Source organism: Thunnus thynnus, chromosome 1 (assembly GCF_963924715.1).
Source record: "Thunnus thynnus chromosome 1, fThuThy2.1, whole genome shotgun sequence".
In the NCBI taxonomy this organism is placed as follows: Eukaryota; Metazoa; Chordata; class Actinopteri; order Scombriformes; family Scombridae; genus Thunnus; species Thunnus thynnus.
This window is the reverse complement of record NC_089517.1, coordinates 32215173-32240129: the sequence shown is the minus strand read 5'-3', so window position 1 is coordinate 32240129 and position 24957 is coordinate 32215173. Positions and strand designations below refer to the sequence as shown.

At 44.6% G+C, this 24957-nt stretch overlaps 1 protein-coding gene and 1 long non-coding RNA gene across 6 annotated transcripts in view; one reads left to right on the top strand and one right to left on the bottom strand.

Annotated features, from left to right (window-relative positions):
* Window positions 1-4335: 4335 nt before the first annotated feature.
* Window positions 4336-23221, bottom strand: LOC137186782 (uncharacterized). Of its 5 annotated transcripts, none has more exons than XR_010929113.1 (5): window positions 20554-23221; window positions 20286-20462; window positions 16068-16166; window positions 15734-15862; window positions 4336-5345 (listed from the first exon to the last, which is right to left on the bottom strand). It is a non-coding gene; the product is annotated as an uncharacterized lncRNA (long non-coding RNA). The 5 variants fall into 5 exon arrangements; XR_010929103.1 differs by lacking the exon at window positions 20554-23221 and adding an exon at window positions 16607-18567 and having other exon boundaries at window positions 20286-20469; XR_010929106.1 differs by having other exon boundaries at window positions 4336-6156; window positions 20286-23221.
* Window positions 20815-24957, top strand: part of ntrk3b (neurotrophic tyrosine kinase, receptor, type 3b) — a 180450-nt gene continuing 176307 nt past the window's right edge. The window contains exon 1 of the mRNA XM_067595824.1: window positions 20815-21056. Coding sequence (XP_067451925.1) covers window positions 20815-21056 — 242 coding nt within the window. The remainder of the gene's footprint in view (window positions 21057-24957) is intronic.

The following is a 24957-nucleotide window of genomic DNA, read 5'->3' as shown; positions in this document are numbered from 1 at the left end:
TGGGACACACATTTTTCACGAGTTCCATGGCCACTGTAGATTTTCCTTCATGATTGGAAGGTGAGGGTGACGGGAGGGGTATTCAGTTGCTTGCAATAGGCAAATTCACCGCTAGATGCCACTAATTCCTACACACTGGTCCTTTAAAGCAGTTGTGTTAATCTAACTTGTTGACTTTATTTGTAAAACTTAATTAATTTGTGTGTTACCAGTTGAAGTAATTTAATTAAGTTTATCCAACTATTCTCTTTTTTTCAGTGCAGTGACTTGCTGGAGTCTCTGCTGACACTTTACGGGGGTGAAGATCAGGGGATTTTCCTGGTGTTATGAAAAGTTGTCTAAATGTATTCAAAATGAGCATCAGCATCCTTTGAGATCCGAATACTGACATGATGCTAAAAGACAAACATGAATATAAAGTCACAAAAGAATGCATCATGGTCTGGTGCAGAACTGCCCCTACTATGTTAAAATCATTCACATCATCACAACTTTGCATTATCATTTTTACTGATTTTACAATTGACACTCTATTAAAAAGCATTTCCCGTATTTTAGATCTGTGAACATGCAAAAATGCTTTTATCTTCTGTCTACAGAAGCAATTTGTTGGGAAAGCCAGTAACTGGAAGCACAATGTTCTGTTGAACTCTCAGTCTGATTCTCTGCACTGGTTCTGTAACGAAGACTTGCCTATCACTCCTTTCTCTGGTGTACAAGAGATCTGAGAGCATGTTGTCTTTTAAGTCGCTCAGTTTGGAGAGGTGGCAGAATACTCACTCCACTTAATTAGTCCTCAACAACTTTATGCTCTGCTCATGCAGCCCTTCATCTTCACCTAGACCCTTTGAAGGCTTTAGAGTTATATTGGGTGTTCCTGACTGATTCCAGCAGACCAGTGAAGCTGAAGGAAGGTGGCAAATGTCATGGCAAACAGACATTTTAAATTGGTGCATGGTTGATGATCAATGAAGGACGATAATTGATTGAGCTGGAAGATGTATAATGGAGACTCTGCGTCTGGTTTCAGGTTGGCCTTCCCAGAGAGAGGTGTAGTGACGGGTGACAGCCACAGTGATGGCAGCCTGTTTGAAAGGGTTAGTGAAGATGGCCTGGGAGAACAGAAAGTTGTCATGTGCTCAATAAGATGTTTCATGAGTTTTTAAAACTTCATTAATAGAAATATTTCAAAGACAAGGACGAATAGAATGTCACAATGGGATCTAGGGACTGGTGGTACTGAGGAACCAATCACATTTTAATATGGCTCAGGATGACGTTTGAAAAGATCATCCCTGAAGGGCTTTCATATCTGTTTAGTTTTTGAAAACTGAAACTTCAGCTAAGATTAGGCCTGAAGGACAGTGACAGGTGGTTGTTACTATTAGCCAGCTCTCTGCCAAAAAATCTGGAAAGGTGTAAAAGGCAGATATGTCACACTGAACTTGCAGACGAACTTCACTGAAGATTACATGTGAAAAAATAGTTTTAGTAAATACATAAGCAATATAATGTTTTTAAATCGATGAGTGAAATGAAATAAAATAAAATAAACCAAATTACTACATGAAAATCATAAGAAATATATAGACAATAAAGTGCAATTATTTAATTATTTAAGTTTAAATGCATTTTAAAAATAGATTTATTTCATTGAACATATATGTATATATATATATATATATATATATATATATATATATATATATATATGATTGAATATTGAATACACACATTACTCCATTGCTTAACTTTTGTTAAGCAATGTTTGTTTTTGTGTTGTTGTTTTTTTTCTTTCATAATGTTATAGAGCACAACAATGGAAACAGTCCTCTGATTACGATTTCTTAATGGTGATGCCTCAGACTGTACTTTTCCACATGTAACAAAAAAGTTGAATTTGGCACATGAAGCCTATGGTCAGAGCCCACAGATCCACATAGATATACTATGTTAGGGACCCAGATGGGAAAAAGTAGCAGTTATGGAAGTGTTTGCATCTCCTTATACGTAGCAGTAACTCATACAGTAATGGATGGAAAAGAATATTTAAATTAAGTGAAACTCCAACTTGTTGAACTGTCACATCCTGAGCATTGGCTCAGGTATTTACTCCACTGAGTGCCATCTACTCAAGTGTTTCATATTTTCATCGGCATTCTTAAAAAGTGAATGAACATACTGAAGGAAATTGCATAATGGCCTAGTTTCAGTACAGAAAAGTGGTCATGATAACTAAGCTACACAAAGTAAATAGGAAGGCAATGGGGAGAGGCCATTGGGAATTTGAAGGGAAATAAAAACTGTTTACCAGCAACACCCGTGCACAGGGCTGTTTAGTACCAGCAAATTGATGTGAATATTGTACATTAATTTAATGAGACAGGGTTGTTCAAATTAAAATAATTTGTGTTAAATATACTGTACTAGAATATAAAAGCATCACTGCAGCATTCTATAATGGTGCTTTGCTGGGTTCTTTCAGATAACCAATGTAGGAACAACATCAATTTAATTTGATGCTACAGTCTCAAAAATGCCTTGATAATTACATTTCAACATTAAATCATTTTCATGCCGCCTCCCTCTAAAACTGAAGCGTCCTTATTGTAAGAATCTTACAAAATAATGCTCTATCTATTTAAATCCAATTCTGTCTCACACAGGCTTTGCCCTCGCCCTCTACTGGACTCTATGGATAATACTCTCATCTAATCACATGTATGCAATCATGACGGGAAAAAGAAAAGGAAAAAGTAATTTTCTCTTAATGAAAAACAAAGTCTCCTTGAAGCTTATGACAAAGTGCCAAAAACAAGCCAGCGAGATGCAGCAGCGAAACAAGCGTTTGAAACAGCTGTTCTGTATTTTGAAACAGTCAATAAAATTCAGTAAATAGCAAAGCTGCCCGTTTCATTACTTTATATTCATGTAATAAATATACAAATATCAATTAAATGGTAATCTGCATGAGAAATTAAGAAAAAGAAAAAAATATTGGTTATAACAATCATCCACTTATAGTGAACAATTTGACTCGGACGGATGTAATCACTATAAGCGGTTTCCACTGTATTCATAATATTTTAATAAAAACAAATCACATCTCCCCTCCTCCACCTCTCCGGCCCTCCGTGATGCTGGGATGATAGAGTCTCAGGCTGCTTCATCCAGCCGATCACTGAGTCTGTGTAGTACAAAAAGCACTTGCTCAACTGGCGTCCCTGCCTCTGTTCTCTCTCTTAGAGAAGCAGACGGCGGGCTGCCTTATTCAGCTGCAGGCTGTGCTAGTTGAAAGAAGCTCAGCGCTGAGCGCACCCATGAGCACTATGTTAGGCGTGATGTGGTGAGAAAGAAACACATCCCACCTGATACTCAAAATCAGATCTGTGTCTTGCTGCACCTGCTGGTACCATTATTTATCGGACCAACCGAAGCGGTGCGTCTCCCCGGGAAATGGCGAGGTTGCTAGTGGTGTTATATCCTTCACGCCCACAAATTGACAGGGTGGGGATGTCTCATGTCTGCTTAGTGTCAGCACTGTCTCCTGCTGTTTGTCACCCTGCACAGGACCGGCGTATACAGCTAACCACTTGGGGTTACGTTAGCACGGCCGACCACATTGCTTCCTCCTCAGAGAGTAATGCTCTGGACCCACACACAGACTGAGGAGAGGAGACACCAAGTCTGCTCTGCTCCCCTCTGGTTATTTCTGTGGGAAATACGGAGGATAACAGATGCACTGACACAACTTCTGATGCTGTGCTGAGGCAGCCAATGGTAATGTGTTCGCAGACCGCTCTGTCGGCTCCGCCCTTTTACCAGCCCCAATCATCCATTTATGGAAGATTAGGCGGCAGAGAGGGCCAAATCGGAATATCATAGCTTTCTGGCTGCTGCCCCCCAGTTGACTGCCTGTCCTCTTACACAGTTTTATGATGCATGGCATCACGGCTATCAGAGTGGATGGACAAGACACTGAGACAGGGTTATTCTCTCCAGTTTTGCCGTGTCCCCCCTCTGTTCTCGGGCATCAAGAAGATAAATCTATCCTCCCTAGAGGAGATAGATTCTCTCTCTGAGGAGATCCAGGACCTGTTACTGAAACAGGCTGTCTCGATCGTTCCCACTCACAACAGACAGAGGGGGTTTTATTCTGCATATTTCCTACTTCCCAAGAAGATAGGATGTTTTAGACCCATTTTGGATCTCCACATACTGAACCAATGCATTGCCCAAAAGACGTTCCGCATGCTAATGTTGAGGACTGCTGCAACTCTGGTCCTCACGTGTTCTTTTAATGAAGCAATAGGAGAAGAAATTGTTAGGCTCAAAATCAGCTTTATTTTAATATCAGTAAATATGCAATATTACAGAGCTCTGGGTCTGACTATAGTCTCCCTGACAAGCAACAGAGTGTCTGTCAGTTCATGAAGTCTGACACACTATCTCTCCCTGACCCAGTATTTTATAATACATAGATCAAGAAATGTGCAACCGGGGTGTTGTCGTCTTCTCATTGGTTGACGGCGTCCTGCTTCTCCTTTTCGTGGTATCTGACTCCATACGTCCGGCCATGCCTCTGGGTGATCTGAAACTTCAAGAGACAAACATCCTGCTTTGCACAACCTACTGATCAATATCACCTGTTTCTTACAGTGTGCAGCTTAAGACCTTGAGACTATATATGGCTTTGTTTTTCACAGTTGAATGGGCGCATCCCACTCTCATGCTTCCTGTTTTGTTAGCTGAAAGCAGAAGCTGAGGTTAAACTGACCTGTTACTATATTCTGGGAATAAGTGAATTTGTAAGTTTCTCACATCCAGTGTGTTTCCACTTTAAAGTCACAATGTTCAAATACAGCATAATAAGCTTTCTCACACGCAGTATAAAAAATGAATCTAATATCTGAAACACCTCTATTAAAAATAAGCTTATAAAATCTCTTTGCTAAAAAGCAAATCAAGGACTTTGTTTTATTGCAATTATGTTTTAGCAAAAGCATCAATCATAAGAAAATATCCTTCAATTCCCCCTTTTGGTCTCACCTAACTGAGACCAACACCCAGTTACACAGAGTCTTCTTCCAGGATGTCATCAATGGCTAGGGTGTGATTCAGTTCTATGCCTCCATAACGCTGGAGACAGGGGTCTTTATGCTTATCAGATTGAACTGGGAGAGAGCATCTGGACCTGTTCAGGTGTGAGGTGGTGTGTGAGTGTTCCCTTGAGGTTGTGTGTGAGTGGGTGTAGGTGATTGGACCTGTCCCCGGTATCCCTGGTTCCTCTTGGGATGAAGGAGTCCTCCCTTCCTTGTGCCGCCATTCCCACCACAGTGGAGGAACTGCAACAATAAGAGCAAAAAGACAAAACACACCCAACCATCCCCACTTATTATCGGGGATGCACATGATTAACTGCGAATCAAATATAAGTATAAGGTAACAGTAAGAGTAATAACCGATATAATGAAAACTGTAGAGACAATGACTGTGAGTCTAATTCTAGCTCTGTGGTGCTCTTCAGCCAACTGAATTAATGCTTGCCCACCAACTGTCTGGCAGATTGGTGTGTGGTTGAACTGAGGATCAGTGTGTGTGACTAACATGCAGTAAAATAAAATGAATAATACTTAAGTAAAAAATGAATAAAATGATTAAAAAATAAGTAGGCTAAATAGCAACCCTCTAGTGGAGTCTTCTATCCTATCCCTGTAGCTGAGCAGAACCTCTCTCAACGTAAGATGTGTAATGCCTTCTCATCTAATTGACTCACACTGTCCTGTGTTGTGCAAAGCTAAAAATAGAAAATGTCTCTTTTCCTTTCTCTCTCAACAGTTTTTGACTGCTCTTTCAAATCTTTGCTTATCTCTGCCAAGGTCCTGATGGGAGGATCAGCTGCTGCACACATCGTCCAGTGGTACCATGTGTTTCCTTTTCCCTTTAGCCGGACGGTGTGGGTGGTCCTTTCAGCAACCTTGTAGGGTCCTGTTCACCTCGGCTCTGACCACTTCCTTTTGATGACCCTCAGCAGCACCCACTCTGTGTTCTTGGGGGCAGGACTTCCCTCTTCACCCCCTTTTGCCTCAGCAACCTCTTTTGAGAAAGCTGCTAGGAATGGAGTGGTTTTTGATGTCACGCCACCAGCTCCAGGTCCTAGAAATTGTTGCCCATGTGTGAGTTCATATGGGGTGAACCCTGTCACAGAGCTGACTGAGCTCCGAACTGACATCAAAGCCAGTGGGAGGGCATCAACCCAACTGAGCTTCATTTGTGCACACAGTTTGCCAATCTTTGCCTTTAAGGTTTGATTCATCCTCTCCACTTTTCCTCGGGACTGAGGATGGTATACTGTGCCAAAAGCATGTTTTAGTCCCAGACAGTTCTCCACTGCCTGGAGGTCTTTGTTTTTGAAGTGTGTGTCATTATCGGATCTGATTTTCTTTGGAAATCCGTGCATTGGAATGTAGTGATTAATTAAGAACTTAATCACTGTTTGGACATCTTCCTTTTTTGTAGGTACAACCTCTGGCCAGCCAGTGTATGCATCCACTGCTACCAGGAGGTATCTATATCCTGTGACCCGATCAATCATGTCAGTGTAATCAATGATAATTTCCTGCCCGGGGAGTGGGGGCAGAGGAAATTTCCCTTCATGTGGTTTAATCGTTTGCTTATACACACACATTATAAATGTTACAAATACTACACTTTCTAATGTGATTATCAATCATTGCAGGTAGGAAAGGGTGCCACCAATGAGTGAGATAGTGTTTCATTTGTGCACTACCGCAATGAGTTGGACCGTGTGCTTCCTGGAGCATCACTTGTGTCAGACCAGGTGGGAGAACAGGTCTCCCCTGTGGTCCTCTCCAAAGTCCATTGACCTTGGTTGCCCCTCTTGCCATCCAGACACTCTGGTCATGTGGAGAGGCCTTCTGCTGCTCCTCTATTAACATATTTACATCGCAAGGTGGCAGTATATCATACACAGTCTTGCCTGCTTGCATCATCATGTATTGAGTCCCATAGCCTGCTCTCTGTTTGGCTGCTTGGTCTGCTGCGTCATTTCCCCTAGCAGTCAGCGAGTCCGTCTTGTCATGTCCCTTGCATTTTATGACTGCTATCTGTCTGGGTTTCATCAATGCACTTGTGAGTCTTTTTACATCTTTCTCATGCTTGATAGGTGTCTTAGATGCTGTCAAGAACCCTGCTCTGATCCAATGGCTGAGTTCTACTTGAATAGCACCGACCAGAATCTGTATAAATATTTACACTCTTACCTTCTTACCACTCTAAGGCTGCAATCATCGCCTGAAGCTCTGCTAACTGTGCTCATTCCATTCCTGTTACATGTTCCACTGCTATCGTCTCAAACCCCTCCTCTGTCACTCTTACAACAGCCCATGCGGCCTTCAAGCCCTCTGTAGGATGTCTAAAACAACAACCATCTGTGAACAGAGTTTCTTCTGCTTCCTGCAACGGTTGGCTCTGCAAATCAACTCTCACTCTTACATCCTACTGTACTTTTTCTTCACACAAATGCGGTTCCCCCTCCCCCATGTTATCTGCCATGCTTATACCTTCGTGAGTGAACGTTATGTGTGGTGCAGTTAAAGTTTTTTCTAGACGTGTCTGTCGTAACGATGTCATCGTAAATGCTTGGGAGTTGACATATGCCACTACACTATGTGTTGTGAGTATCCCATTACCATGTGTGCTGTTTTGTTCAAAATATTTGCGACTCTCGCAGCGTGTCATGTACATGGTGGTCTGTTCTCTGTAGCATCTAACGTGACACTAACGTATGTGAATATCTGTCTCTCACCCCCCTTTTTCTGAAAAAGCACGCCATTCACTGAATGTGGTTTTTCAGAAAAATCGAGGTAAAACGGGATGGTTTAATCAGGCACAGCGAGGGCTACGGCGTTAGAGAGTTGTTTGAGTGTGATGAAACTCTGTTCAGCGTGTATGTCCCAGCGAAGGGGAGAGGTTTCTCATGCCTTTTCATTCACCAGCATGCGGAGTGGAGTAGTAAGTTCCACATAGTCAGGGACAAAATGCCAGCTGTAGCCTGTCAGTCCTAGAAAGGACAGGCTCAACATGTCTTTGGCCTCAGGATGATCAGTTTTTTCTCTACCATGAAAGCGCTCAATCTGTTTGTGCTCTAGCATTACTGAGTCTGATGTTTTGTGAACAATTTGATATGATTTTTCAGACTTGGAAAAGAGAGCGTTGGGAATTTGGGTGGGCTCCCAATCTGTGACTTTTACCAGTCTCTTTGTCATGGGACCCAACTCCATGGCCTGATGGTCAGCATGCACAGCTAGAGTGATGTGGGGTGTAGCCTCTTTAGACATTTCATACCACTGATAGAAGTCTGGTGTTAGTGTAACAGAAGCAGCCATGCCCTCCAGACCCGCAAACAGGCAATCTGCCGCAACCCAGTACACGGAGCCATCCACATCCATAAAAGCCTCGTCATACACAAAAGACCCACAGCGGTCGTAGAACAGTGTAACGTGCAATGGGTCAGGGGGAGGAGCGTATGGATGTAACATATGCAACCATGGCTTCCATGCCGTGTACAACGAGTGCACACACCACCACCGTCTTGCGGCTCAGGTTGAACTAGCCCTCAGTCAATCTCAGCCCACTCCCCCACTCCCCGACTTTTTTGAGTCGGTGGCTTTCCACAGCTCATTTTCCAATTGCAATTTTAGAAGCTGAGTTTGACTGTTATTTTTTCTCAGTGGCATGTGCTCTTTGTTTATCATCTTCTTGCCGTACATAATGAGTCAGGTGTTTTTCCCATTTTTCCGTGCTACATCCCTGTAGGTCGGGGTTTGCCGCCATTTGACCCTGCACAGACTTTGGCATGCTGTCTAGTACAGCTTTACGGAACAAAGTCTGTTGCAACCTGTTCTGGCTTGGATGAGACCCAGCAATGTCCACCCACACGTTTTTGCATCTCAATTCACTGGCAAGGACCACACCATCAACAAGATATGTTCGAGTGATTTTATTAAAGAAAATTAGTGCATGTAATCCGCTGGTTTGCTTGTAGTGTGGGGTGTGGGGAAGCTTCGTGGGGAATCTGCCGCAGCGCCCGGGCAGCAACAGACCCCCAAAAGCTTCCATTACTCGAGGTGAGCTTGAGCAGCTCTGAGATCTTGAAGATCGGAATGAATGTAGCGATGGTATGTTTGGGAGGACCATCGGCCCATAAGTTGAATGAAATGTTCAGGAACTCCGTTGCGGGAAGCTGAAGTGGCGGCTCCGATTCTGAAGGAGTGTCCAGAGTAATGAGAGGGAGATATTCCGGAGATGGAAAGTATGTGGTGGAAGTGATGGTGGAACCAGAATCGAGTAGCCACTTGGCTGGATTCGGAGATAAAAAGAGGATCTGTTGCTATGGTGCTCTGAGATTTTCTGTACGCCAAGTAATTTGCCAGGGTTTCAAAGGGTTGCAAGGGTGATTGGATTTTAAAATAGAAGACGGGTGTGGGCAAACCTGATTGGTTGGTTTGGGTTTGCTTTAAGTACAGGACCATACTGTTGTCCGAGAAAAAGGACAGATCTGAAATGCAAACGTGGCGGTTAGGGTCGAAGAGAGAGGTAGAGGGGATGAATTCAGAGCATCTGAGGAAACCAAAGAAGGCGAGCAAGAACATAGCTTCTAGCGTACGAGCTACGTGAGGAGTGCCCTATCCAGAGTGGATGATGTGAATGCATGATGAAAGCAGGTTGGCAGTAAGAGGAAGGCGACAAGGATTTTCGTCTGGTTCTTGATGGAGAAGTCCTTTGAGGAGAGAAGTAATCTGAGGATGGCTTGCAGATAAACCCGGATTGCCGGTTATAAGTTTTGAAAAGAAGCTGATGCCACTTAGGTAGACTTTGATGGTGTGTGTTTTAATAGCCATATTAGCCAACAGAATGGGCGTAGGTTATGAAACTAGTCAGGGTGATGAGGTCGAATGACGGGATGTTGTGTTGATCGTGAAAGCGGTGAAAACTTTTCCAAGCTGTCCAGTATGATGAGAGGGTTGAGGGCGATAGGCTGTTGATGATGGAGTTCTGGGAATTGATGATCAGGGGTACTAGAGCTGGATTTACAAGTTGAAGGTCAGTGCTGAATATGGAGGAACTAGAGTAGGCTGGGTATCTGCGTGAGGAGCCAAGCTTCTGAACTTCTGAAACGAGAAACGAGAAAGAGAGTCAGCGATGGTGTTTGAATGACCAGGAACATGAGCTGTGCGGAGGATGTAGTGGTGTGTGGTGAATGCCAGGTTAGGTGGCGCAAGAATGGCATGATGGATGGGGAGTTGGAGCGTCCTTTGTTGATTATGTCTACAACTGCTAGGTTGTCGGAGTAGATAAGGATAGACTTGTGGGACCATTCATGGCCCCACAGAACGGCAGCGGCTATTATGGGGTAGATTTCAAAGAGTGCAGAAGAAGCGACCTGATGATGCGAAGGACGAAGTTGAGGTGGCCCAGGGGCGAGAGAAGCTGCCTTTTGGTACAGCAAGGAGCGAGGAGGAAGTCTGATATGAGAAGGGTGATCTGGTTAAGTTTTTCGACTGGGAGTGAGGCCTGAAATGAATTGGTATCGAGTGTGATTCCCAGGAACTCGAGGGACGTAGAGGGGCCCTCTGTCTTTTCCCGGACAGCGGAACCCCAAGGTTTGAGAACACCGTAATTAGAGTGACCAGGCCAGAAGCGGGTGGCGATGAGGGAGGGGAAATTATGAGGAAGTCATCCAAGAGATGGACAAGGACCGGGATGTTATAGTTGTTGAAGAGGATCCAGCAAAGGGCTTCGGACAAGGAATCAAAGAGCTTGGGGCTGCTTTTACAACCGAAAGTAAGCCTGACGGCAAAGTAGTTTGCTCCCCGCTAGCGGACGCCGAAGAAACGCCAGAAGTCAGGATGGATTGGGAGAACCTTGAAGGCGCTAGTGATGTCAGCCTTTGAGAGCCAAGGTCCCTTGCCGGCTAGTTTGATGAGGGCAATGGCATGGTTAATGGTTGTGTAGTGAAGGGAGAAGTCTTCGCTTGGAATCAAGCTGTTAATGCTGGGGACAGTGCTTCTATGTGGTGCCGAGAGGTCGATGACGATGCGTTTTTTTCCAGAATATTTCCTGGTGGCGATACCAAGAGGGCTGATGCAGAAGGTAGGGAAGGGGGGATGCGCGAATGGACCGATCATGAAACCCTCCTTAACTTCTTTGGAGAGCAGGAGGTCGACGGTCTCGGGGTTGGTTATGGCGGACTGAAGATTCTTGCACTCAAAGGAAGCGGATGGTAGTGCAGAGAGTCCCAAATGAAATCCTTCTCGACATCGGGTTATGAGGAACTCAACGAAAGCTGGGTCGGGGTGAGTGCAAAGTGCCTAGTTTCTGTGAGGTGGGGTAGTGTGGACACGCAGGGCGGGCGTGGCCTCCTCCACAGAAGGAGCAGACGTGGAGGTAGCGGCACTGGGACATGGAGCAACCAGCTTCATTAAAGTTGTTACATATAGTTCGGCCACCGTGGAGCATGATAGGTCTGCCTTTCTTGTCTACTCCGTCGGGTAGGGGGAAGATGACAGAAGGGGCAGAAGATGCTGGCTTCAGGGTTATGTGTGCTGGTGGGGCCATGGCTGCTAGGCGGGAGGAAATGGGACCTCCTGGTCGGACATTTTGTATTTCGGCACAAGTGGGGATTGAGCAGGAGGAGGCGGGGTGGGATGGCGCCCCACAGATGGTGCAGGTGAGGGCAGCAAGAGCGGCGAAGATGCGGCAGTATAGTTCTGAGTCAAGTGTGCCCCAGTAAGTGGCCTCATTGAATTGGTGCAAGCAGACAGCGGCTTCAGAGGCGAAGTCAACGCAATATTGGTGAAATCCGTTTCCGCCAAAGCGGAGGGCCAGGTTGAGCACGATAGACAAATAGTCATCGAGTTCTTGACGGCAAGTGGGAAAGCGGGAGCATAGGATGTCCCTTCAGATGGGGACATACGTCGTAACTGTCAAGGAATCTGGCTGCGGAGGGTTGGTGGAGGGAGGGCAAGAGGAGGAGTGCGAGGTCAACATAATTACCATCGATGAGCTGTTTGTGGATGTTGTCTGGGACTGGAGAAGGACGAGAGGTGTGAGTGTTATGATGTGTGGGAGGGTGGGCTGTAGACAAGGTGAAGTTGCCGGGTGCGTTCAGGGCTGGAATAGGTTGATGGAGAAGCCCGGAAGTAAAAGAGGGAGGAACCAGCTGTGTTATCTGTGGGGGAAAACTGGGAGCCGGCATCCCGGTGCCGCCCAGATGGACAAGGGTTGCTGGGGCTGAAAGGTGGAGGGTTCTGGCATCCCAGTGCCAGAAGCGCCTGTAAGGGCAAGAGGTTGCTGTTGGAAGAAGGGGGCAGCAGGGGGTGCAGGCATCCTGGTGCTGGGCGCACCTGCTAAAGCTAGCTGCTGTGGTTGGAGGGAGGAAACAGCGGGAGGCGCCGGCCTCCCGGTGCTGGAAGCTCCCATAAAGGTAAGAGATTGCTGTTGGAAGAAGGGGGCAGCAGGGGGCTCTGGCGCCCCGGCTGTGGCAGATGGCTGCAGTTGTTGGAAGTGAACGGCGGGGGGCGCTGGCATCCCGGTGCCCCGGCCGTGGCAGGTTGCTGCAATTGTTGGAAGTGAGTGGTGGGGGGCGCTGGCATCCCGGTGCCAGGCTCCCCCACCGATGTAAGCTGTTGAATGGGTTGATGCTGAGATGCATAGGCTGCAGAGGTAATTGCACGGGATGGTTAAGGCTGCCGGTGTTGGGGATGAAAAGCCGATTGGGAGGTGGAAGGTCCTGGGATCATATTGCCTGGTGCTTCTTCTGAATTTGGTAAGAATACATTGTGCATTTGGGAAGTGGTTACCTGATCCCTTATGTTATGTAGTCCGTGTGATCCTCTTTTCTGTCTCTGATATTGCCTTCTTCTTTGGCTTTGGGCTGGAGGGTATGGTTGCTCTGTCCCTTTAACGGGCACTCTGATGTCACGGCGCGACAAGCTTTGCACTGAGACGTCACCCGGAAGACGGCTGGTGTTGATGGTGTGGAGTGAACTACCGGCTGACATGAGTTTGTTGAATAGTTTTGCCTTGTTATCCGAGCGGTGGAATGGAATTCCTCTGTCTTTTAGAGTTTTGGGGAGAGTTACTACAGTCCAATCTGAGATTTTCGAAGCAAGCAGACATTTTGGGGACCTCCCTGGAGCGTGGTGACGCCGCGAACTGCTGCGAGTAGTGAGGCTGGTATCAGGACGATGCCGGTGAGCTGGAGCCAACCTGGTGGGCGAAGGAGTTGGGGAGTCACGGCGACGGCGATGGACAGTCTTAGGACCACTTCGACCCCTTTTTGCAGAGGGAGGAGATTTTGCGGAGGGAGGAGATCGACCGGAAGACGCCGAGGAGTCTTCGGGTGAACTGTAGTTTTGGATGGTGAGGAGAGATGAACTGGGTGGAATGTGGATCGTGGAGTGGACTGAGCTGGAAGGAGTTGCCCGTATTCTGGGTGGCTTGCAGGCTACGGAAAGCGGAGTCTCGAAAACTGAGGCGGTGGGGAAGCTGTAGACCGGATCCTTTGGCATGGACTGGCAGGGACTCAGGATTTGGTTGTCCTGATGCTGGCCGAAAAGGTCATTGTCCGACGGGGATAGGGAAACTAAATCCATGGTCGGGAAATGGTGAGTAAGCAAGTGGAACTTTGTAGTTTTTCTTTTTTAAAGATATTGAATCGATGTGTACAGTCTCAGCTCTGGAGCAGAATGCGAGAGCGAAAGAGGAGGAGACGGGTTTGGTTAGTATTTATGGGATTGCCGGAAGGGGTGCGGTTGAGGTGTGGTCCTTCGCTAGTAACTTCGCTAGTAGCTTCAATAAGAACTCAGGCATGCTCTCCTTGTCCTGTCTACAGACCGTCAGGGAGTGCAATGACCTTTCTGGCACAGGATACATGGCTCGCATTACGTTTCCAATTTTAGTCGCATGAGTGCTGAATGGAACTTGATCTGAAATCCTATCAATCTTTGCAGTTTCCTCAATTTTACGCTGCTCATGCGGAGGGAGCTGTTGCCCAATTAAGGCTCTCCAGTCCCCCAACCCCCGCCTCCAGCCATTAGTCAATTGACAGAATTTGTTCATCCAGGCCAATCCGCCTTCTGTTGGGGCAGGCATTTTTTCTAAAATACAGTTCATGTCGGTGAATGAGAAAGGCTGATAGACAGTCGAACCGTTACTTTTAACCAAGAGAGGAGCTTGCATATGTTTACACTGTTTTGCCTTCTAATCTCTACATTTCTCACTTCAAAATCCAACTCTCTTGTTTCTAAAATCCCACTTGTCACAGCGAACATTGGGGCCTGAATAGCGCTTGGTGCTTTCTCAGTGTACTGGGGAGAAGCCATAGAACACAGTGTCAAGCATGGCGGGTCGGCTGCATTCGGGGTCGAGCGTAGGTCAATTTTTGGGTACAGTCTGTTGGGCTTCAGAGATGGAGCAGTCTTTTCTACTTTGTCCGTTGTCTGTCCCGCGGTCTTAGTCGAGTCTCTGTTCATTGCAAGACAAGTCAGAGTAATAGCGTGAATGGATGCTTTTCTCTCCTCTTTCTCTTCTAATGCTTTCTTCCATTTTCTGTTAATTCCCCATTTTCCTTTGCCCTCAGAGGCTCTATGTTTTTTATATCCTGGACTGCTGCCTCTTCGGCTTTAGATAGGTGTCCCAATAAGCAAGTTTTTTCATGTGACTTTGGCACCTGCTCCTGGAGCCAGGCCCATGTTTTGTCATAACCTTTAAGAATTTTTTGCTGTTTACTTGGCGGGAACCTGTTGGCCAATTCCAATCTGATCAGATTCCACTGCCCGCCTACTGTGTCTCTTGGACAACCTCCATACTCCTCGCACTCTCTGTCAAACTCTCCCTCCATGATAGATTACAACCTGTGAACGTGCTACAACACACTAATAATTCAAAGAAGATATACACATATAGGTCTGGTGTGAATAGCTCCAAATGTCCAGTTCATGCACAAAATTTTGTGGTGGTTCAGTCCGGTCTTACTCTGGGGGTTAATTCCCAGGCTTTGTACACAAACTTTTTAGACACACTTTTCCTATATGCAAACCACCCAATTTCCCCACAGAACAGCTGCTGAGCGAGATGTCAGAGAATCTCACGAAGTGCTCAGCCTCTGGAAGCCACCCACACTTTTAAATTCCCCTTATAGTACGTTTAGCTTCTGACTATATCTCCAACTCTCAGTTGCTATTGATCAGTCACACTTACATAGTAATTAAACCAATCTCGTACTCGCTGTACCTCTGGCGCTAATTTTTCGCTTGTACAGCGTACTTTATGCTGACTCTAACGGACAAAGGAGTTTCAGCCTGTGGGTTGACACGGCATCTATCCGCGTGTCTCCCTCTTGGTCGTTCAGAGCTCAGAACCTTGGGTCAAGGCCACCTCTACTTTACAGCACCTTCCCGCTTTTGCTCCGACTCTAACGGAGGCAGGTCTTTAAACCTTTGGGTCTTTGTGGGGAATCTAACCACCACGGGCCTCCAACCCTCGGGTGGAACGGCGCCGCACTCTCCCTTACAGTGCTCCCTTAAGGGGAGTTCGCCCTATGCTTGCACACTATACTGGTTTTAATTATTTTAGGATGAAAAAACTGCAAGTGACTTCAAAACAAATTTAGACGTTGCCAATTGCAGAACAACAGACGTCTGCTTACCTTGTTTTAGCGGCGCCGCGAAGTTTTGCAGTCACTCGTTCTGCGCTCGTCGAGCCTCACTTCTCCGTCTTCATCACGTCGGGGTCACCAAATTGTTGAGGACTGCTGCAATTCTGGTCCTCGCGTGTTCTTTTAATGAAGCAATAGGAGAAGAGATTGTTAGGCTCAGAATCAGCTTTATTTTAATACCAGTAGAATATGCAATATTACAGAGCTTTGGCTCTGACTATAGTCTCCCTGACAAGCAACAGATTGTCTGTCAGTTCACGAAGTCTGACACACTATCTCTCCCTGACCCAGTATTTTATAATACATAGATCAAGAAATGTGCAACAGGGGTGTTGTTGTCTTCTCATTGGTTGATGGTGTCCTACTTCTCCTTTTTGTGGTATCTGACTCCATACGTCTGGCCACGCCTCTGGGTGATCTGAAACTTCAAGAGACAAACATCCTGCTTTGCACAACCTATTGATCAATATCACCTGTTTCTTACAGTGCGCAGCTTAAGACCTTGAGACTATATATGGCTTTGTTTTTCACAGTTGAATGGGAGCATCCTACTCTCATGCTTCCTGTTTTGTTAGCTGAAAGCAGAAGTTGAGGTTAAACTGACCTGTTACTATATTCTGGGAACAAGTGAATTTGTAAGTTTCTCACATCCAGTGTGTTTCCACTTCACAGTCACAATGTTCAAATACAGCATAATAAGCTTTCTCACACACAGTATAAAAAATGAATCTAATATCTGAAACACCTCTATTAAAAATAAGCTTATAAAATCTCTTTGCTAAAAAGCAAATCAATGACTTTATTTTATTGCAATTATGTTTTAGCAAAAGCATCAATCATAACAAGAAAATATCCTTCACTAACCATCAGGAGATTGCTGGAACTGGTTCAACTAGGTGACTAGTTTACCACCATCGACCTGAAAGATGCCTAAGGGATAGCCTACAAGTACAACAGATTACCGCTTGGCTACTCCCTGGCTCCTCATATGTTCAGCAAGTGTGTGGACGTGGCACTGCAACCACTATATGACCACGGCATGAGGGTTTTCTTTTACTTAGAGGACCTCATTGTTGTGGCCAGGTCCAGAGAATAGGCCATTTTCCACATAGCCAGTTTGGTGCTGCACCTAACTGGTTGGTTTTGGCTATCAACTGGAAGAGGCCCCCAGCCACGCTCGCAGAAGGAGTATCTGGGAGTCGTGCTTGACATGGTCAGTCTGCAGGCTGTTCTGTGGGAACCGAGATTGATGGCACTGCAGCAGGCAGTCCTCAGACTGCTGCTGTGAGAGCGTTGACTGTTATGCAGGCATTGGGGCTTATGGTGGCGGGACATCCAGTCATTCCACTGGGGCTCCTGCACATGCGGCGCCTGCAATAGTGGTTCGCCAGCCTGTGCTTGGATCCCAGGAGGCACAAACACCACTTAGAGAACGTTCCCCCATCAGTGCAGGAGGACCTGCGTTACTGGGGGTCCCCACAGCATCTATTGACGAGATCACCATTGGGTCGAGTGACCTCCTATACAGCGGTGTTCACAGATGCATCCCTGACGGGGTGGGGGGCACCTGTCTAGGGAGAGCGATAGGTGGTGTGTGGCCTTCAGGGGAAAACCAACACATCAATCTCCTCAAACCTCAGGTGGTGCTCCTGGTTCTCCAACACTTCCTGACTCTGGTTCAGGGGAGACACATGTTGGTGAGAACACACAACCACACCAGAGTTGTCTACATCAACAGGCAGGGCGGAGTTTGATCTGCAGCCCTGTTGAAGATGGTGGAGAACCTATTGGTGTGGGCCTCAGAACTCCTCTTATCTCTGAGGGCCCTCCATATTCCCAGTCTGGAGAACATGTTGAGGGGCGGCCCTCTGCTGGATGAGGTGGTGCAGCAGATTCGGAACTGGTTTGGGAGAGTTGAAGTGCACCTGTTCGCCAGTCGAACACCCACTGTCCGCTCTAGTTCTTCCTGATGCCGCAGGACAGTCCACCTTTGGGAGTGGACACATTTGCACATGCGCCATGGCCAAGGAAGCTGCTCTATGCTTTTCCTCCTCTTCATCTCATTCTCCCATTGCTGGAGAGAGTGAAATGAGAGAGAATGTTGGTCATCCCGATAGCCCCCGATTAATGTTCGGCGTCGTGGTACGCAGAGATGACCCAGATGTTGGCGACCCAGCCCTGATCCATCCCTTAAGTGTGGGGACTCTGTCCCAGGAAGTGGGCTCCATAGTCGTGCTGCCCACATTGGGCCAACCTCTCCAGGCTTGGCTCCTGAGAGGGACAGGTTGATGCAGGCTGGATTGTCTGCACAGGTGGTGCGAACCATCCAAGAGGTGAGAGCAGGATCCACCAGTGCTTGCTACAAAGCTAAGTGGTTAGGGATTCCAGCACTGGTGCAAGGAAAGGAGACTGGACCCCCTGACATGTGCAGTGGTACATGGGTGAGTGTTGAGAACATATGCATGGCAGCATCTTGGTCTATGCCTTGTCTGTTCATAAGGTTCTATCTCTTGGACATGACAGGATCCTTTTCAAGGTCCATGCTCACAGGTGTGACTCAAGACTTGTGAAAAGGGTAGTGTGTGTTTCAGCTGTGGGACACCTGCCCCCCCAGGCATTTATATGCCTGCATTCTCCCATCATCCAAGATGACTCAAGAAATGAGGTGTGCAGGGTGCCTGGTTTTTGACCTGTGACCCATGCAAGATTAGGCCATGGAAAGTGAGGCAGTGGGTCAGTGAGGCAGTCTGATGACATGTTGCGGCAGGGCGAACATTCATCGGGCTCCACCTACTGTGCCCATAGAGTCCAGTAGAGGGCAGAGCCTGTTTGAAATAAAATGAGGGTTACAATGTTTTAACCCTAGATCTACAAGCCCAGGTGGAGCCCTCTACCTTTAGACCCTGCTGCTCATATGCTGTTCACTGAAGTGGTTTGTGGATAAGTGAGTGGCAATGAGACTGCTTCATATACTGTGTGAAACACACGTTATTGGTAGGCATGATTGGCCGACTACATACATGCAAATTTCAGTGGGTGATTCCATGCAGGTGATTGGAGGAGCGTATTACCCATAGAGTCCAGTAGAGGGCTCCACCTGTGCTTATAAAACTAGGGTTACAATATCGTAGCCTTTGTCTCTAATTAACCCAGGATCACTTGTTATTTGGACTATCATGATACAAATATTGTATTTTATAAAGTCATCACATGTTTTTTTATTGTATAATCTTAATCTGTAAAGGATAGCTGTCAGATAAATGTAGTGGAATAAAAATTGCAAAATTTCCCCCTGAAATGAAAATGAATGAATGAAAAAGCAAATATTTCAAAATTGCAAGTACAGTATTTAAAAAATGTACTCAGTTACGTTCAACCACTGTCTGGCTACAAACTTTAAATTCAAAGTCATTGGCACTTCTGAAATATATTGGTAAAGACTATTATATCATGAAGATAAAGCTATCTCCACCCCGACCAGCTACAGCAGTAAAATGCTAAAAATACTACATACTGTTGATGCATAAGTATTAACGATCTAATAACGTTACATGTGATAATATAACACTCACAGGAGTGATTTTTCTGAGGAACCGGTATTTTTACTTTGGTACTTAAAGTACATTTTGCTGATAATACTAATGTACTTTTACTTGATTTTGAATGACAGACTTTTACTTGTAGAGTATTTTAAAGATCCCCTCCAGATATATGACATAATACTCTACTTTGAATAATAAGTTCACTGAGAAGTACATTCTCAGTGTATTTCAAGTTTCCACATCCCATTTGTGTAAGTTGCATAGTGGACCATGATTGGCTTCCAAACCAGTTGTGATGTCACAAATCATGCTTGTAGGTACATGCCTTAAACTCATTTTTAAGTTGAGCTCAGAGAAACTTTACACTTTCAGCAGATGAATGTGAAAACAAACTGCACACACATCATTCTGCACAGTGAAGCTCAAGAATCCAACTGAAGTAACAATATGCAAAAGACACTTTGGAGTGTAGGGGGACTTTAAAATTGTTGGACATTTCTGGGTACTTTTTACACCACTCGTTCTAACTCTGATAGTTATCAATACACAGTAAATGTGCCAATAGTTGGGTGAGCATCTTTATGGAAGGCCAGTGTTAATGTTAAATGATGTTACCCCAGTTTTCCACCATTGGTTCCATCTCTGATACAGTATAAAGAAGATTTTGTAAAACAAAAATACAAATCAGCAATTAAAAACACAGCATATGTATTGCATTAAATTATTGCTCCAACCATCTGTAAATTCCTGTAATAGTGAGAAAACCTTACAATACAATGTCATATGGAGTGCACATGATTATGACTTCACATTGTACATGACCAAACCTTTTCATTTACCTTAGGGACTTCGTGACATTTATTTATTGATTTATTTATTTTTGAAATATTGCTGTATTTATTTCCCGTTAGCCTATATTATTATTTATAGGATTACTAGTTTGCTCTGGGTTTTAATCACTTATCTTTAATTTCTTTCTATATTAATATTATCATTTTTACCTTTTAGCAAATCGTGCAGTACAGCCGCCCTCCAACTGTATACATGAGTAGAGTTGTAATCACTGTTGATTGCATGCAGTTTCTGCAGGTGTCAGTATGACAGTAGCCGGTAGGAGGGACTTGATGCTCCTCAACTTCTCATTTTGTCTCTCTGCTCTCCAGCCAGTCGTCCTGGTCCTGCTTGGAGAGAGACGACGACATCAGCAGCAGCACGGCATTCCGGGGAAACACCATGTATCTTAGGCTGAAAAGACGAGTGGAGCCTCACATCAGTTCGCTTTCATATTTTTGATTTCCGTTTTTTTTGTTGCGTCTTTTCTTTTCTTTTTTTCCCTTTTCCACCCAATCTCTGACGCGCAAGGACACTACCGCATCCATCCACGGCAGAAACGCTCACATAGAGCATCCTCTGTACAGACGCACCACCATCCTCCTCCTCCTTCCTTTCTCCTGTACTCCTCCTCTCCTCTCCTGTTCTGTTCTAACCCAGAGGACACCGGGACCTCTTCTACCCCCTTTGCCCGGAGACATGGATCTATGGTTTCATTCGATCCGGATTTGCTGGTGGAGGGTTTTGTTACTGATGAGTGTTTTCCAGGACTATCTGAGCTCCATGCTGGACTGCCCGCCGACCTGCAGCTGCTCTCAAACAGAGATCTATTGCAATAAGTCCGACAACGGCAGGTTTTTCCCTTTACTCGCCCTGCAAGATACTGGGAGCAATGGGACCAGTGTTGACATAGCAGAGTTATTCAAAAACATCACCTCTATGTAAGTAGATGCGGATTATGCCGTGCGTTTTTTCTTTATAAGTAATTGATTACATCCTCAATGAGGCAGTGTCTGTTGCTTTCATTGCACTGATCTGACTTGTTGGTCGATTTATTTTAATTTTTTTATCTTAAGGCTTTTCACTTTTTGCACTTCTATCAGTCTGTTAAGTGGCTTGTATGATAACACCGTCTTTGATTATCCTATGTCTTACGGGTGGTAAATGCGCCTATCCTGTCTCGTGTCCACCCCCTGCACAATAAGTCAAATCCTTTGCAAATCTGGTAGACGTTGCAACCAACAACTTGATCTTGAAGCTTGCTCTTAAATGTGGGAATTTTTCTTCTTTGTGCGTGTGTGTCTGTGTGTGTCCATAAAGTTGCTCCTCCGCAGCGGCACCGCGGGCCTACATGGCCAAATGTCAGAAGGATGTTGCGGAGAACCTCAGATCACCCATTCAGTTGATTCCTGTCCCCAACTGTTCCGACAGATTGTGCTAAATGAAACAGAAAGAAATGGTGCAGTAAGGTCAAACAGTAACACCTCAGCCCGCATCCTTTGAGACCGATGCGACCCGACAAACTTTACTATGTCCAGATGATGCATTGCGTGGTGTAAAGGGGGGGTGTTAAAAACGTCACTTGTGGCTTTCTTTTTTTCCCTACAGAGATGGACATGTATAGCAGGATGCTTGGGTTTTTATAGCATAAAGGGCTTGCTTAAAACAGAGGAGCTGTGATGACGGCAGACTCTCCAACCCCCTCCTCGCCCACACACCCACACAACCCCAGAAGTACATTTTCATTCTGCATCCTCTCTCTCTCCCTCTCTCTCTCGCTCTCTCTCTCACTAGCATCGATCCTTCCTGCTAACAACATCAAAGGTTTCTTTCTTGAAAAGTCAGAAAAAGCGAAGCTCGGGCCTTAAAATAAGACCTCTGGTCTCGATGAGGCTGATTTGCATATAAAGTAAACATCTCCCGTGAAGCGCTGGAATTCCCCGCACGGCTTCCTCCGCCGTCTTAAGCCACAAAGGACTTTTCCTCCCATCAGCTTTTGGTATCCTGTTTACCCTTTATCCATTCGAGGGAGACAACAACTTATTTGGTGACACGGTTCATCGCTTTCCTGTGCCACTAGAGGGTAGCCTGGTACCCTTTATACACTGGGAGCCAAATGCTCTTTACAACACTGAAGTCATTTACGTGACTGTTTTATGAGAGAGACTTTTCAATCCAGTCAGGCACAGAATAAGCTACAGTTTAAAGTGCAAACAACATCAAAAGCAAAAGTCAGTACGGAGATGATGGGTCAGAGGTCACAGCACACTATTAGTAGTGTGACCCTATGATGACTGTCTGATAAAGATTTCCTCTTTGTGCAACAAATTCCGTCCACATATACATTTATCTCTCCTCTTATCCAGTGAGATCCACTGTAAATTTTCTACCTCTTGGATTTTCATTTAAAGTTGCCAAAATTCTGTTTTGTAAGAAGCATAAAGTCATGCTTTGATTGCATTTTTGCCTTTGAGAAAATCCTGATGCCATTGACCCAGGACTAATTGTGCATTTCATGGCCCCGCGCCAGCAAGCTGGTTGTTTTGTTGCTGCTCAGCATGGACAGCAACCTCCACCCAGCACCACCAGCAGCTCAATGACAAAACCTCACAATGTCACATCAGCTTACACATATATACATACATTCATACATTTATACATTCAAACCATACAGAGATGATTTGCATACAATCTGACTTCAGTTTTCAAGATAACAATTATGTAGCTTAAAAGCATACTGTGGCACATAATTAGCAATATTTACAAAAAAATGCAAAACTAAACAATAGACATGGGTTTAAGTATGTATATCTATAAATATATATTGTGGTAATTGCCTTTTAAATGTATAAATGAGCAAGTCTAATAAATAATAGTTGTTCTCTGCTAATTTACTATCTGGTCAGCAAACATGCTCCCTTATAACAATAACCTGTATCCATAGATGTAGAGCAGTCCATGATTGAAGACATATACAATACAAATCGCCCTTGGTCCTCTCTGTAAGGCTTCAGATGTAAGCATTTTTGCTAACAATAAGTCTATTTCAATTATCATGAGGGAAACAGAATGAGATGGGGACAATTTGTGGAGATAGAAGACTAGAGCGAGGGCTCCTAGCAGGAACTGTGGGAGGATTGGCCAGCCAAAGAAATCTGCCAAGTCCAGATAATAGTTTTCCAGTTCTCTCACATTAACGATTCATCGCAAGAGGCATCACTGTTTGAAGTGGATAAGATAAGGCCTTGCTGTGATACTTGAAGAAAAAACAGTTTTCTAAGAGCAACTGAAGCATTTGACAGGTTTGTGTAAGTGCAGCTCTGACTGCAGGTGCAGGTTTGTTTGCAGAATCCAATCAGCGTCTCCACCTCTGGTGATGACGTTTGGCCTCATTTTCTTTTCCTTTTTTTGAACCGTTAAGAGTCTGTTTTGTGAGGAGAGACTGAAGTGTCAGACCAATCTGTTGTAAATTGTTCAATGCTTCCAATATGTTCATCCTCATCTTCTCTACTCTTAAGTACATCCGTCCATTCAACCCTTACCATTGGATATGTATTCACCAGCATACATGCATTCACTCTCTGCAAAGCCTTGAACTATTAAATCAAATTGTGAAGGTGCAAAAGGTACATCTTTGATGGCGATAGTAATAGTCAATCTATAACTTGGCTTTATTTCCAATGGCAATATAGCAATAAAATGGTAATATAGTGTGATATGTTATGTCGACTTGAAACTTGTCTGTAGTCAATTTTTTGTTATTAACATAAAAATTGGAGACTCAGTAGTCCTGGAAGATGATATTGTTTTAAAATCTTGTGCACACAAGATAAAAAAAAAAAAAATCTTTAGGGACTTCAAAACACCAGACCAGCCATCAGCCAAATTACAAGAATTACAAGGTCCCCTGTACACTTTCACAGAATGAACAAATGTTACATTTCATAATGTCTGTTCCACTTATATCCACATTCTGTACATCTGACAAAAAATGAGTTTAAGCACAAGTTTACAAGACCCACATTTCCCCAGGAAAGATGCACTTTTTTCATGCACTGTTACTGCTTATATTGATATTATGGTACTTTAAGGTACTGACTATCATGCCCACATAATCGTATGAGGTTTATAGTGTGTCAGTTATATTTAAAGATCCCCTCCAGACAAGACACATTTTAAGACATATAAAATACTCTTATTTGTGTCTGATATGCTTTTTTCTGTTTTGTTCATCAGTTACCTGGTTAAAAAGTCTTAAAATTTCACCTTCACCTTCTCCATCATCAAATCCAGAATATCTGAATGAATATGCAAATATTTTTCATTTTAAAAATGTAGCTGCTGGACACAAAATGTCTGCTATACTGAAAAGTCCAGTGTTTCCATATACTGCAACACTTGTGTTAGTTGCACGTTGGACCGGAATTGGCTTCCAAACTAGTTGTGATGTCACAAAATCACCTCGTATGTACATGTCTTGAAGTCTGATATAACTAAACAAAGAGAAACTTTCTCCCCAAACTCTGCACATACAGTACATATTTCTGCACAGTACTCATCCAAGTGATGTAACAGTAAGGGGGACTTGAAAGATACAATCCATTAGTTAGTTGTAGCGCCCAGTAACACTCAAATTTCTTGAGTTCATAGTTCATAGCTGACTTACAATAACCTTTCCTACTCAGTAAAATTTTTGATGTCCTATGATGTCATTCAAATGCATATCTTGTTATGTGCAGTGTTTGTTTTTACTATTGCAGTTATTAGGAGACACTATTCCTCTGTGCCTGTGAATATAAAAATCAGGAGTCTTCTATTTGCCTTTGAAAAGAGATGGCTCTT